Genomic DNA, 12453 nt, shown 5'->3' with positions numbered 1-12453 from the left:
TCATTTTTCTTCCAGTAATGAGCAGCAGGGTCTTTTTAATGTATGTGTGCAGGTCCTGGGGCTTGAACTCAGGGTCTGGGCGCTGGGCCTGAGATTTTGCTCAAGGCTAAGTGCTCTACCCCAGGAGCAACAGCTCTACCGGTCTTGTTGTTGTTGTTGTTATTAACTGAAGATAAAAGTCTCACGGACTTTCCTGCTCCAGCTAGCTTCCAACTTCGACCCTCAGAACTCTCGGCCTCCTGAGCCAATCACCGGCCCCAAGAACCCTAAATTGCAACGACTACATCACCCCAGCGTTTCACAGGATTCACTTCGGTCTCCTTATCTAGTGCTCTCGCTGCTCAAGGTCAAGGTCCAGTGCAGGTTTTAGATACAAGGCGGCCTAAGGCCCAAGTTGTCGCCTACACCCTCAGCTTTGCTCCTGCAGGTGGGTTCGGCCGCCCCACCGCTCCCCCAGACAGGGGCTTCGGGGGTCCACAGAAGCAGCGGCCCAGGCGGCCTGTCCTTTCGGACTTGCGGGAAGTTGTCCCGGCCGCGACTCTGCCCTCCGCACACGCGATCGCCGGGGTGGGAGTGGAGAGCAAGGCCGTTGTGTCCGTGTCGCGCGAGCTACCGGCACGCGCGGGGACCCGCGGCCCCCGCGGCTCCAGCGGCCGGGGCTGCCGCTGGGCTGGGGCTCCGGGTACCCGCGCGGCCGGGGAGGGGGCGTGGCCATGGGCGGGGCCTGGCGCTCGCGGGACCACCAATGGCATCCCGAGCCCGAGGGCCGTGCGCGTGACGCCGCCGGGCGGGCTGGGAGGCTGGGGGCGGAGGGCGGCGGAGGGGGTGGGGGGGGGCGGTGTCGGCTGCTTTATCTTCCTCCGCGGCGGGCGCTGCTGGCGTTTTGGGCCCTGGGCGCTGGGACATCTTTCGGAAGCGTCCTCTCCAGCGGGCCGCGCAGTGGCCGCCCTCTTTGTCTGTGTTCCCGCAGCCGGTCTCCGGCCCCAGGTAACCTGATGCTCCCCCTCCCTCCCTTCTTTCGGGCCTGGATCGCCTCCCCTCCTGCCCCCCTCGGCTTCTCCCTCAGCCTGGGAGGAGCGGGACGGGTGGAGGCTGTGCGGGCCTGGCCTGGTCCTCGGCTGCGCGGAGGCGACGTGGCCCCCAGCAGCCTGGGGCGGGAAGGCCCCGCCGAGTGGGAAGGGCGGGAAAGTTCCCCTCGGGCATCCGGATCGCTGGCCGTCTTTGAAACCCTGTGCGCTCCTCGGGTGTCCCCTGAATCCAGTGACACCTCTGAGCTGGCGCCGGAGAAAGTTGATGGGTTACGAGACGGTTCATTCTTCCCAAAGTTGAACAGCAGAGACACGGACACGAGAAGACAGCTGTTGTTGGGTTCAGGGGAAAGAAAGTGTGGGAAGGGACGGGCGGGTACGGAGACGAACCCTCAATCCAACACATCAGGCTTTGTCTTTGAGTATTAGGCCGGTCACTATCTTTGGCTTTAAATGCCCACAGCAGTGTCGTTGGTGAGGCGTGCATAGTTAGAAAGTTTACATGCACTGTCTCTTTAATATTTAAGTAGCTGCCACTTGTTTAAACTACTTTTTCTTCTTCTTCGTCTCAGAGTCTTCCTCCTCTTAATGCAGAATTCACCTTGGGAGAATTGTTTTATCTCGCTTGTCTTTGCTGGGCTGCATCGTGACTCCCTTGCGAAGGAAACCTGTGCTGGGGTGGCCCGGGAGTGGGTGGAGGGAAGAGTCCGCGTGGAGAGATGCACGAGTCTGGATACGTCACGTGGTTGGAAGCCGTAAAGGTTTCACCTTGTCTTTGGGATAAAGACCAGAATGGGAGTGAGCTCACTCTTCCTCTGTGTCCAGCCAGCCGCTCAAGGCTTTTTCCTCCTGCCTCTCCAGGCTCAAGGCTTACACTTGTTTTTTTTATAACCCCTGACCCCTTCCTACAGACTCCTCTGATCTCCTGGCCTTGATCCTCTCTCACTTCTCGATCTCGTTTTGCCAACCCTGAGCACCCCTCAGATATCAGCATAGATAACCCCTCAGATATCAGCATAGATAACACTTCCCCTGGAAGACAGTCATCCCTAGCTTCCCTAGCATGCTGCCATCAGTTAATTATCAATTGTAATGAGTTGTGTTGGTTAAGGAGATCTAGGAAATTTCATGAAAATTGAGCTAGTCATCTTCTCAGGGTCTGGCCCAGAAGACTGCCTGCCCTCTGGGGTTGGTTGCCATCTTGGGTAAATGGTTGTATTAATCATACAGTTGTAAATGCATTTGGAGTTAAGCTGACATTGTGACCTAGTCTGCTATAAAAGCAGTAGGGTTATAATTGGGGCCAGTCTTTTTTGGGAGACAGTTCATTTTTTTTTTTTTTTTACAGTTGTTTCTCTTGTACTTCAGGGAAGTCCCTCAGGATTATATAGCAAAGTTCTTCCCTGAAGTAGACAATATTTATTCACAATATGGTTTTATAGACCTTTGGAAACACAGTTCATGTGTTTCTCAGACTAATTCTTTTTGCATGCATTTTGAAGATAAGTTCGACAATACAGAACAGGATCTATCTAATGCATAGATTGACTCCTTACATTTTTTTCATCCAGCCAGCCAACTTTACATCAGTGTGTTGGGGAGATACTTCCACCGCCGCTCACTGGCTGTGTGACTGAACAAGGTTCTTAGCATTCATAAATCTCCTGCATTTTTGAAAATAGAGTGGACATGGTAAATAAAGTGTAGGACACTATGGTAGTACTCAGCCTTGTAAATGGTGCTGGCTTCATAAACTCTAGTTTCCAGTTCCTTCACTGCTGGAGCTCTTAAGAGACTAGTTTCATGATTGCTTTTCACTCATTTTGCAATCTACACCAATATATTTGTCCTTCTTCCTGAAACTGTACGTAGAATTAAGTAAGGCATAGCTATTGTGAAATATCCTTCTCGTGTCCTGTGAGTGTGTGTGTTTCTTTTGAATTTTCCGCGGTGTTGACTCTAGATAACCCCTTTCATATCCTCTTGGTTTCTAGCATTGCTTGTTTCTGAGTCTACCGTCATTTCTTCCTGCTTCTTCTATAATTTCTTCTGTGCCTTTCATTTTTACTTAGTTCTTTGAAAGCCCCTGGGTATTGGGAAGATTATTTGTCTACCTACAAAATGCAGTAGTCCTATCTAAGGCATGGGTTTTGTTAAAGAAGAGTTATGTAAATGTCAGTTTGGTTATTTCCTAGGAAACTTCTGGAAGAGTGCTTAATTCATTTCTTGGGAGTTCTTAGCTTCCAGTTCACTGCTGAATCCCAAATCTCTATCTTTAGCCCTGACTTGTGTATTCAGCTGGTCAAAGTCACTAGGCTAGCCTACAGGCATGTAATAGTTGATCTGCTTGTCTTTTTCTTCCACCTATAATTACATGGCATAATCACACATCTGTAGCTTTTGTCAGTGAGTTAACAAACTCACATGGGATCTCCATGGAGCAGCTGGATAGCTTAGACTCTTGAGGTTAATATTTGTAAATGTATATCATTTCCTTTATCTTTTTCTTCTTATTTTAATAAATACATGTCATATGAGCCTGCCTTCAGGCCTTTGTGTGTGAACTCATTGTTGTCTTTATCAATCTTGTCTTCTCTAACATATCTTCTACTTTGTTTCTGAGTTAATCTTCCTAAAGATAAATACTGGGTCACTCTCTGATTAAAAATCTCTGTTGGTTCTTTTAGTTTATTTTTCCCCTTTCAATGTTGGAGATCAAACTCAGGGTCTCATATGTGCCAGGTAAGTGCTCTGCCATTGAGCTAGATTCCTAGTCCCTGACTAACTTTTTAAAAAGTCCTGGGACTGGGAAGGTGGCTCAGTGGTAGAGTACTTGCCTTGCATGCATGAGGCCCTGGGTTCGATTCCTCAGCACCACATAAGCAGAAAAAGCCAGAAGTGGTACTGTGGTTCAAGTGGTAGGGCACTAGCCTTGAGCTGAAGAGCTGAGAGACAGCGCTCAAGCCCAGAGTTCAGGCCCCACAACCAGAAGGGGAAAAAAAAAAGTTTATTCTGGTCCTGTGTTTGAAAGAAAAATTAAAGAGGGGGGGGGGGAAAGGGAAGGGAGACCAGTTAGGAGACACTATAGTGAAAGTGGCAGATATAAGTCAGAGATTAGAACTATATGTATTTTGAAGGTAATGTGAAATGGACTTGCTGTTGGGGTCAGATGAGAGTGGTACCTAATCAAAGGTGGTTCCTAAGTGAATAGCAGCAGTTGGGCAAATAAATGGCTGCTGAGGTGGAGAAGACAGCAACTAGAGTTGCAAGTATGTCAGTATTTCAGGTTTTGCCATGTTGGAGAAGTCTATGAAATATCTATATGGAAATGTTAAGTTCTTACATGTACTTACAGAAGTCTGACCGAGGTGGTGGGAGGGTTAACAGTACTGTCTAGACAGAGGAAGGCGTGACTGATGTAAGAACAGCTGTGGGAGGCAAGAAGTTGTAGTTGGAGCCAGGGCACTGTATAGATGTATGTATGGATGTTGAAATAAAAGAAATGCAGGGCTGGGAAGGTGGCTCAGTGGTAGAGCGCTTGCCTTGCATGCCTGAGGCCCTGGGTTCGATTCCTCAGCACCACATAAGCAAAAAAAAAAAAAAGCCGGAAGTGGCCCTGTGGCTCAAGTGGTAGAGCACTAGCCTTGAGCTGAAGAGCTGAGGGACAGTGCCCAGGCCCAGAGTTCAGGCTCACCCCCCCCAAAAAAAAATGCATCCAATTAAAAGAAATACAGAAGAGTTAGTGGCAGAAAGAACAAGGGGACTGAGTGGAGTATTCTGATCCTCAGTAAATGATGAGTGTGATAGTAAAACTATATACTGAAGACAATTGTCAAGTGTAATTACCTGGCTGACCTTGAAGTAATAGAAAATATGGGAGTGTAATATATAATAACTCCCACTTCAGGCCCTGTATTAATAGGAGGGCAAGACTACTTCACCTCACATAGGGTAACGATCTAGGTTAGCACTTAAAATTCATTTAACATTAACTGTGTAGTTTGAACATACATACACACATATAGCTTTAGGCACATACATGTGTATACCTGCATCAGCCTTCTGAGTACTTGGTTTGAGGGTTTGAATGTGTGCTGGTATTGGGGCTCGATTTGAACTCAGGGTCTGGACTCTGACCCTTAGCTTTTTGTTGTTGTTGGTGGTGGTTGTGGGGCTTGAAATCTGGGCCTGGGTGCTGTCCCTGAGCTCTTCAGCTCAAGGTGAACATTATACCACTTAAGCAACAGCGCCATTTCAGGTTTTCTGGTGGTTTATTGGAGACAAGGTTTTGAACTGGCTGGCTTTGAACTGCCATCTGCAGACCTCAGCTTCCTGAGCAGCTAGGATTACAGGTGTGAGCCACTGATGCACAGGCCCTTAGGTTTTTGTTTTTTGTTTTTGCTCAAGGCTAGCACTCTGCCCCTTGTCACAGATCCATGACTGGCTTTTTGGTGGTTAATTGGAGGTAAGAGTCTCACAGACTTTCCCACCTAGGCTGGCTTCAAGCAGGGATTCTCAGATCTCAGTCTCCTGAGTAGCTAGGATTATAGGCATGAGCCACAATTACCAGGCTTCAGCTTGAATTTTTGACTTTGCAGCACCTGAAGTAGTTTGTTTTGCCCTGCTGCTATCTAGGTTGGTTAAGAGGATGGATGCATGCACAGGTTCTTTTGTATGTGGTGGTCAAAAAGGTAAGTTGGCTTGTATCTCACCTGGATGGTGTGTGCTCTGCACACTGTTCCTTGCTTGTTCTCAGTGTTTACAGTGCTCTGTTTCTGCACGAGGGCCAACGTGATCTGCCTAGAAGAGGAAGAATTTAGCCAAGAATCACCTCCATTTCCTGAATAAACAACGCTATATAATTAGCTGGCATACGAGGAGGAGGAAGAGCTCAACTCAGACTTCATCTTAGAATTTACATGATAGGAAGACTTGGTTAAAATTGAAAGGAACCATTTTAAGTGATTGATCTCTTTCTTACACATCTGTATAGAAGACAAAGTTAGTTTCTTTCAACTGCATTTGAAAAGCATATAATTATGTCATTTAATTTATCAACTACATCTAAAAGCGTACACAAGAAGAAGTTGAACTGTAATTTATGTTTGACTAACATTTAACATATAAGAGATAGATATGTAGCTTTTATTTTATTTTATTTTGGTCCGGTTGTGGGGCCTGAACTCTGGGCCTGGGCGCTGTCCCTCAGCTCTTCAGCTCAAGGCTAGCTCTACCACTTGAGCCACAGTGCCACTTCTGGCTTTTTTCTTTTTGCTTATGTGGTGCTGAGGAATCGAACCCAGGGCCTCATGCATGCAAGGCAAGCGCTCTACCACTGAGCCACCTTCCCAGCCCCCCCCTTTTTTTGGTATCAGTACTGGGGCTTGAACTCAGGACTTGGAAACAATGTTTTTGTTTTTGTTTTTTCCTTAAGGCTGATGCTTTTCCACTTGAACCACACCTCTGCTTCTGAGATGAGTGTCTCATGGTCTGTCCTTCCCAGGCTGGCTTCAAACTTGCCATCTTCACTTCTCAGTCCCAGGTCTCAGTCTTCTTGAGTAGCTAGGATTAAGATATGAGCCACTAGCACCTGGGGACATTTTTATTTAACATACTGAGGATAATATGTGAGATTGTCAAGATAAAGTGTAAAGTTGACTGAGTGTTGGTTAATTGGAGACAAAGGCCTCATGAATTTTCCTACCTGGGCTGGCTTTGAACCTCGATCCTCAGATCTCAGCCTCCTGAGAAGCTAGGATTACAAGCATGAGTCACTGGTGCCCAGCAGTTCTTAAGGTCTTTGATCCAGTTTGGGTTTATTTTTGTACAAAGTGAGAGATAGGATCTATTTTCAGTCAAAGCACTATTTGCTGAAGAGGTTTTTTTTTCTTGTCTCTTTGGTGTCTTTGTCAAGAATCCTGTGTCGGTCCCTGCTTGGGTTTATTTCTGTATCTTTTGCTCATGTATCTCTCTACTGTTGTGCCAGCACTATGCTACTTTCTTGCTATGGGTCTGTAATATATTTTGAAGTCAGTTACTATAATATCTCCAGGATTACTCTAAAAGGGTCTTTGACCTTCTTAACTAATCATTTCAGAGGGGCTAATTTCTACTTATTTGTCAGTGATACCTTATACTTAGAAAATGCTTAAATGTGATTAAAGTCAAACCAAAGGAAGAAGGAAAACAATTTCAGTTTTTACTTTAAAACATGGTGGTATGGTACAAGTAACTAAGTTTGGTGCTTAGTTCATGCTTTTAGTTTCTAAATTTTGAAGTTAAAAAGAATTTTGTGCTAGGCAAGTACTCCACCACTGAGCTACATCTGCATTTCTATTTTAAGACTAATTGATATATAATTATGCATATTAATAATGTATAGTGACTTACCATATATGTATATAATGTTCAAGGATCAAATCAGGACAGTACAGCAGTCATCTTTTTGTTGAGAGCATTTGGAATCTTCTGGCCATTCAAAGCTTTTGCATCTTTCCTAGGCAACTCCATGGTGGGTGAAGAGAAGATGGCTTTAAGAAACCGAGTGACAAAGTCCAGTGAAATCCCTGAGAAAGATGAAGACCAGAAAAACCTTACGAAGGAATACCTGGAGACACACAGAAATGGTGAGGCACTTAATTTTTTTTGAGGATCGAGGCAGTACTAGGGCTTGAGTTTGGTCTTGTGCTCTTGGCTTTTTCATTAAAAGCTAGTACTCTACCATTTATGCCACCCTTCCAGCTTTTTGCTCCTTAATTGAAGGTAATACTTTTCTGTCCAGGCTAGTTTCAGTCTACAACCCTCCGATTTCAGCCTCCTGAGTGAACAGGATTATAAGGTACCTGTCATTTAAAAAATTTTTTTGAGATGAATTAAGTAGAGAACAAATTTAATGTTTTAGAGTAGGTTTCCATCCCTTATTGTAAATGAATATCGACAGTTTTATATCTCTGGTTACAAAGAAATTAGCAAGGAAGCTATTGTTATTTAGTTCAGCGAACATTTGTAGAACGTGACCTCTGTGTTAGTCACTGTGCTTTCATTCTGCCATCTAGTCATTATTGAACAGTTCTGTTAGATGCCATAGCTACAGAACTGATCAATACAGACATATTTGCATTTGTGGAGCTCCAGGTAAAACAAAACACTCCCAGGGCTTGGGATGTAACTTTGTGATAAAGCGTTTGGCCAGCATGTGTGAAAGTTTGAACTTCAACACTGGAAAAAAAATTACACATTTAATTTGATTATTGCAAATGAATGTAATACTCATTGTTAATTTCAGAATAGATGTAAGTAAATTCTAGCATAATTAACAAGGTACATAAATTTTGTATTGAGCTATACATCGTAGGGAGAGATAAGAGAGTTTTATTTTGGCAGTACTAGAGATTGAACTCAGAGCCTTAATCTGGCTAAGCAGGCACCACTTGATTCATGCCCCCAGAACTGTTCCTTCCTTCCTTCCTTCCTTCCTTCATCATGGGGCTTGAACTCCGGACCTGGGTGCTGTCTCTCAGCTCTTCAGCTTAAGGCTAGTGTTCTACCACTTGAGCCACAGCACCACTTCCAGTTTTCTGGTGATTAATTGGAGATAAGAGTGTCATGGACTTTCTTGCCCGGACTGGCTTTGAACTGCGATTCTCAGATCTCAGCCTCCTGAGAAGCTAGGATTACAGGCGTCAGCCACCAGTGCCTGGCTTGTTTTGCATTTCTTATTCTACAGGTCTTGGTTTATTTGGGGGCTGGCCTGGGTGTGATCCTCCTACTTGTGCTTCCCCATATTGCTGGTGATTACAGGCACACACCATTATACCCAGACATTGAGTTGATATACCTGGGCTGGCCTTTAAACCTTGATCCCCTGATTTCTGCTTCTTCCCAAGTAGCCGGCTTACCGGCTTGTCTGGTGTTTTATTAGTTTTTATATCCACTTTTGCTTAGTGCACAAAGAGAATGACTTAATGCTTGTTAAGGTCAAGGCTTATATAAAAACACTAGCCTTGTAAATGTAGTCTGTGTCATCTGATGCATCAAGTTATTTATTTTTGCAATGACATTTCTGTAGGTTTGATTTCAATAGGGATTTGAAATTTGAGCTTTGTTTGGTTAACAAATAGAGGTGGAACTTTTAGAGGTAGGTTGTCTTTGGGATCCTGAAGCTTCTTCTCATAAAGACACTTTTTTTTTTTTTTTGCTTTTCCTACATTAATTATAAGTATCACAAGGTGAAGCTCATTAGGAATATAAATGTTTAAGGTGGAACATGAAATTTCCTGACAGCCCTTTGCCTGCCCTTTTTTTTTTTTTTTTTTTTTTGGTTGGTTGTGGGGCTTGATCTCTGGGCCTGGGCTCTGTCCCTCAGCTCTTCAGCTCAGTACAAGCACTCTACCTCTTGAGCCACAGCCCCACTTCCAGTTTTCTGAGTGGTTTATTGGAGATGAGAGTCTCATGGAGTTTGTTGCCTGAGCTGGCCTTGAACTGTGATCCTCAGATCTCAGCCTCCTGAGTAGCTAGGATTACAGGTGAGCCACAAGTGTCCAGCTGCCTACCCATTTTAAAATTGGGTTATATCATTGTTCAGTATAGGAGTGCTTTATGTATTCTAGGTATTCAATCCTCATCAACTAAATGAATTTTAAAATATTTTATTTAGTTCAATAAAGTTCTTTTCACTCGGTTGTATCCTTTGTATAGAAGTTTTAAAATTTGGGGCTGGGAAAGTGGCTCGGTGGTAGAGCGCTTGCCTTACATGCATGAGGCCCTGGGTTCGATTCCTCAGCACCTCATAAAGCAGAAAAAAAAAGCCAGAAGTGGTGCTGTGGCTCAAGTGGTAGAGCGCTGGCCTTGAGGTGAAGAGCTGAGGGACAGCGCCCAGGCCCAGAGTTTAGGCCCTATGACTGGAACCAAAAAAAAAAAAAAGAAGAAGAAATGAGCAGTCTATGGTCAGGGCATTGTCAGTGTCTCCTGAGATCCTGCTTCCTCATAACTGCTTTTTTTATTTGTTTGTTTTGGTGCCTGAACTGGAGTTTGTTACTGTTGTTGTTGTTGTTGTTATTATTATTATTATTATTTTATTAATTTCATGGAGCCCACAGCAGTTGTCACAGGCAAGCCTCACCTCCCTAGGCTGCTGTGACCTTGGCTGCCACAGCTCACACCCACCTCTGAAAGCCAGTGGGAGCCAGGAGAATAGTGCACTGACGTGTCCTCCTTCAGTCTCCTATTGTGTCCCTTCCTGGTTATTTGCTTTCTGCTTCTACAACACCACTGTTCTGCTTCATTGCCACCAACAGGGACCTGAACTGATTTTTGAACCCAGAGCCTTGCTCTCTTGCTTGGCTTTGTCCACTCTTGGCTAGTACTCTACCACTTGAGCCACAGCTTCACTTCCAGCTTTTTGGTTAATGGAGATGAGTCTCAAGGACTTCTCAGTCAGGGCTGACTTTGAACCATTATCCTTAGATCTCAGCCTCTTGAGTAGCTAGGGTTACAGTTAGAGTTATTAACCAGGCTGAGTAGTTTTCAGATTTTAAGATCTACTTCAGACCTACTTAGGTGGATTGTAAATTTCATCTTTAAGCATTCAAGAGAAGCCATGCAGCTCCTTCATCATTTCACGTATGTCAGATGTCTAATTTTACCACACACAATTTTTCCACAAAGGAGGATGAACACAATTTAGCTAAGTACTTAACTGTCCTATATATAATAAGGATCGCTTTCCCTCCAATTTGCAATAACATCCTCTATTTCCCTCTGTGTTAATTCAGTCAGGAAAGCACCTTTGATCTATATAAGGCAGGGTACTACTAAGTTTGTTAGTGGTGGTGATTCTGAAACAGAAAGCAATCCTTTGCTATGAAAAGGAGTTAGTGAATTTTAGTAAGTAGTAGCACACACCTAGATGTATTCTTAAAGGTAAGATGGTTGGATCAGTGTTTTTGCATTTAAATTTTAGATGTTACTAAATTTTCTTCCAAAAATGTTAACACCAGTTCATACTTCTGTGTGCACTATTTTCCTGCTTTCTTGGCAGTATAGCTTACCACTTAAAATAAAATTGAGTGAAGGGTATGAAAAGGGCGTTTAAAGAAAAATATTGAATAAAAGCTTCCTACCTCACAATTTTGAGCAGATTTGTGCTATATGTTATATTGTTTTTCACTGGCCAAGTTAGCAACCTTTTAAAAATAGACTTCTGCAGGCACTAAAAACCTGCTACTGTGTGCTCACACTTTAACCAATTCTGGATTTGCTACAAGTAACAAAGAAAATGTTTGGTTTCTTTTTTTTCTTTTTCTTTTTCCTTTGGCCAGTCCTGGGGCTTGAACTCAGGGCCTAGGCGCTGTTCCCTGAACTTCTTTTTGCTCAAGGCTAACACTCTACCACTTGAGCCACAGCACCACTTCTGGCTTTTTCTGTGTATGTGGTACTGAGGAATTGAACCCAGGGCTTCATGCATGCTGAGGCAAGCAATCTATCACTAAGCCACATTCTTAGTCCCAAGGAAATGTTTGGTACAAGAACTGAAGCCTAAAAAGTGGTTATTAGTCACTGCTTAGTAGTTCTTAGTCATCTTTAGAAATATAGTCACTCTAAGTAGCTTACATTTTTTCAAAAAACTGCTGCATGACTAAGGGTCAGAAGACCTGGTTTTCTTTTCTTTTTCTTTTTTTGGGTCCGGTCATAGGGCCTGAACTCTGGGCCTGGACGCTGTCCCTCAGCTCTTCAGCTCAAGGCTAGCACTCTACCACTTGAGCCACAGCGCCACTTCTGGCTTTTTTTCTTTTTGCTTATGTGGTACTGGGGAATCAAACCCAGGGCCTCATGCATGCAAGGCAAGCGCTCTACCACTGAGCCACCTTCCCAGCCCCAAGGCCTGGTTTTCTTTAGGCTTAATTACTTGCTATGTAACAATGTGCAAGATGTTTAATTTCTTTGATTCCAGTAATAATTTCTGTCTTATAGATATATATGGTAACTATCTTGCTTTGTTTACTAGGTTATAAAGACAAAATTATTAGTTCATAAAGGATATATACTTTAAGTCATTTTTATTGATGCAGAGATTATATGATTATGTTTTTGTTTTTTTTTTGTCATGGTGCTTGACCTCTAAGCCTGGGCGCTGTCCCTCAGCACTTCAGCTCAAGGCTAGCACTCTACCACTTGAGCCACAGCACCACTTCTGGCTTTTTCTGTTCATATGGTGCTGAAGAATCGAACCCAGGGCCTCCATGCCAGGCAAGCACTCTACCGCTGAGCCACCTTCCCAGCCCAATTATATGATTATGGATACAATGCAACAATTCTTTATATGTATAGTATACAGTGATTTGATCAGGGTAATTGGAATATCTGTCATCTCAAATGAATACATTATGTACGTTAAAATTACAGTTAGTTTAAAGATCACTCCTTA

At 44.0% G+C, this 12453-nt stretch overlaps 1 protein-coding gene across 2 annotated transcripts in view; it reads left to right on the top strand.

Annotated features, from left to right (window-relative positions):
- Positions 1 to 355: 355 nt before the first annotated feature.
- The window catches only part of Soat1 (sterol O-acyltransferase 1), a 49551-nt gene continuing 37453 nt past the window's right edge, over positions 356 to 12453 (top strand). The window contains exons 1-2 of one of the 2 annotated variants that reach the window (XM_070034366.1): positions 356 to 427; positions 7529 to 7654. In XM_070034366.1, the coding sequence (XP_069890467.1) occupies positions 7537 to 7654 (118 nt within the window). In that variant the 5' untranslated portion in view covers positions 356 to 427; positions 7529 to 7536. Of the gene's footprint in view, positions 428 to 867; positions 988 to 7528; positions 7655 to 12453 lie in introns of those variants that run through there. The other variant, XM_070034365.1, reaches the window with a different exon arrangement.

Source organism: Dipodomys merriami, unplaced genomic scaffold (assembly GCF_024711535.1).
Source record: "Dipodomys merriami isolate MVZ:Mamm:240054 unplaced genomic scaffold, mDipMer1.0.p SCAF_24, whole genome shotgun sequence".
In the NCBI taxonomy this organism is placed as follows: Eukaryota; Metazoa; Chordata; class Mammalia; order Rodentia; family Heteromyidae; genus Dipodomys; species Dipodomys merriami.
Note: the sequence above shows the minus strand (reverse complement) of the source record. Positions and strands in the feature narration are given on the sequence as shown.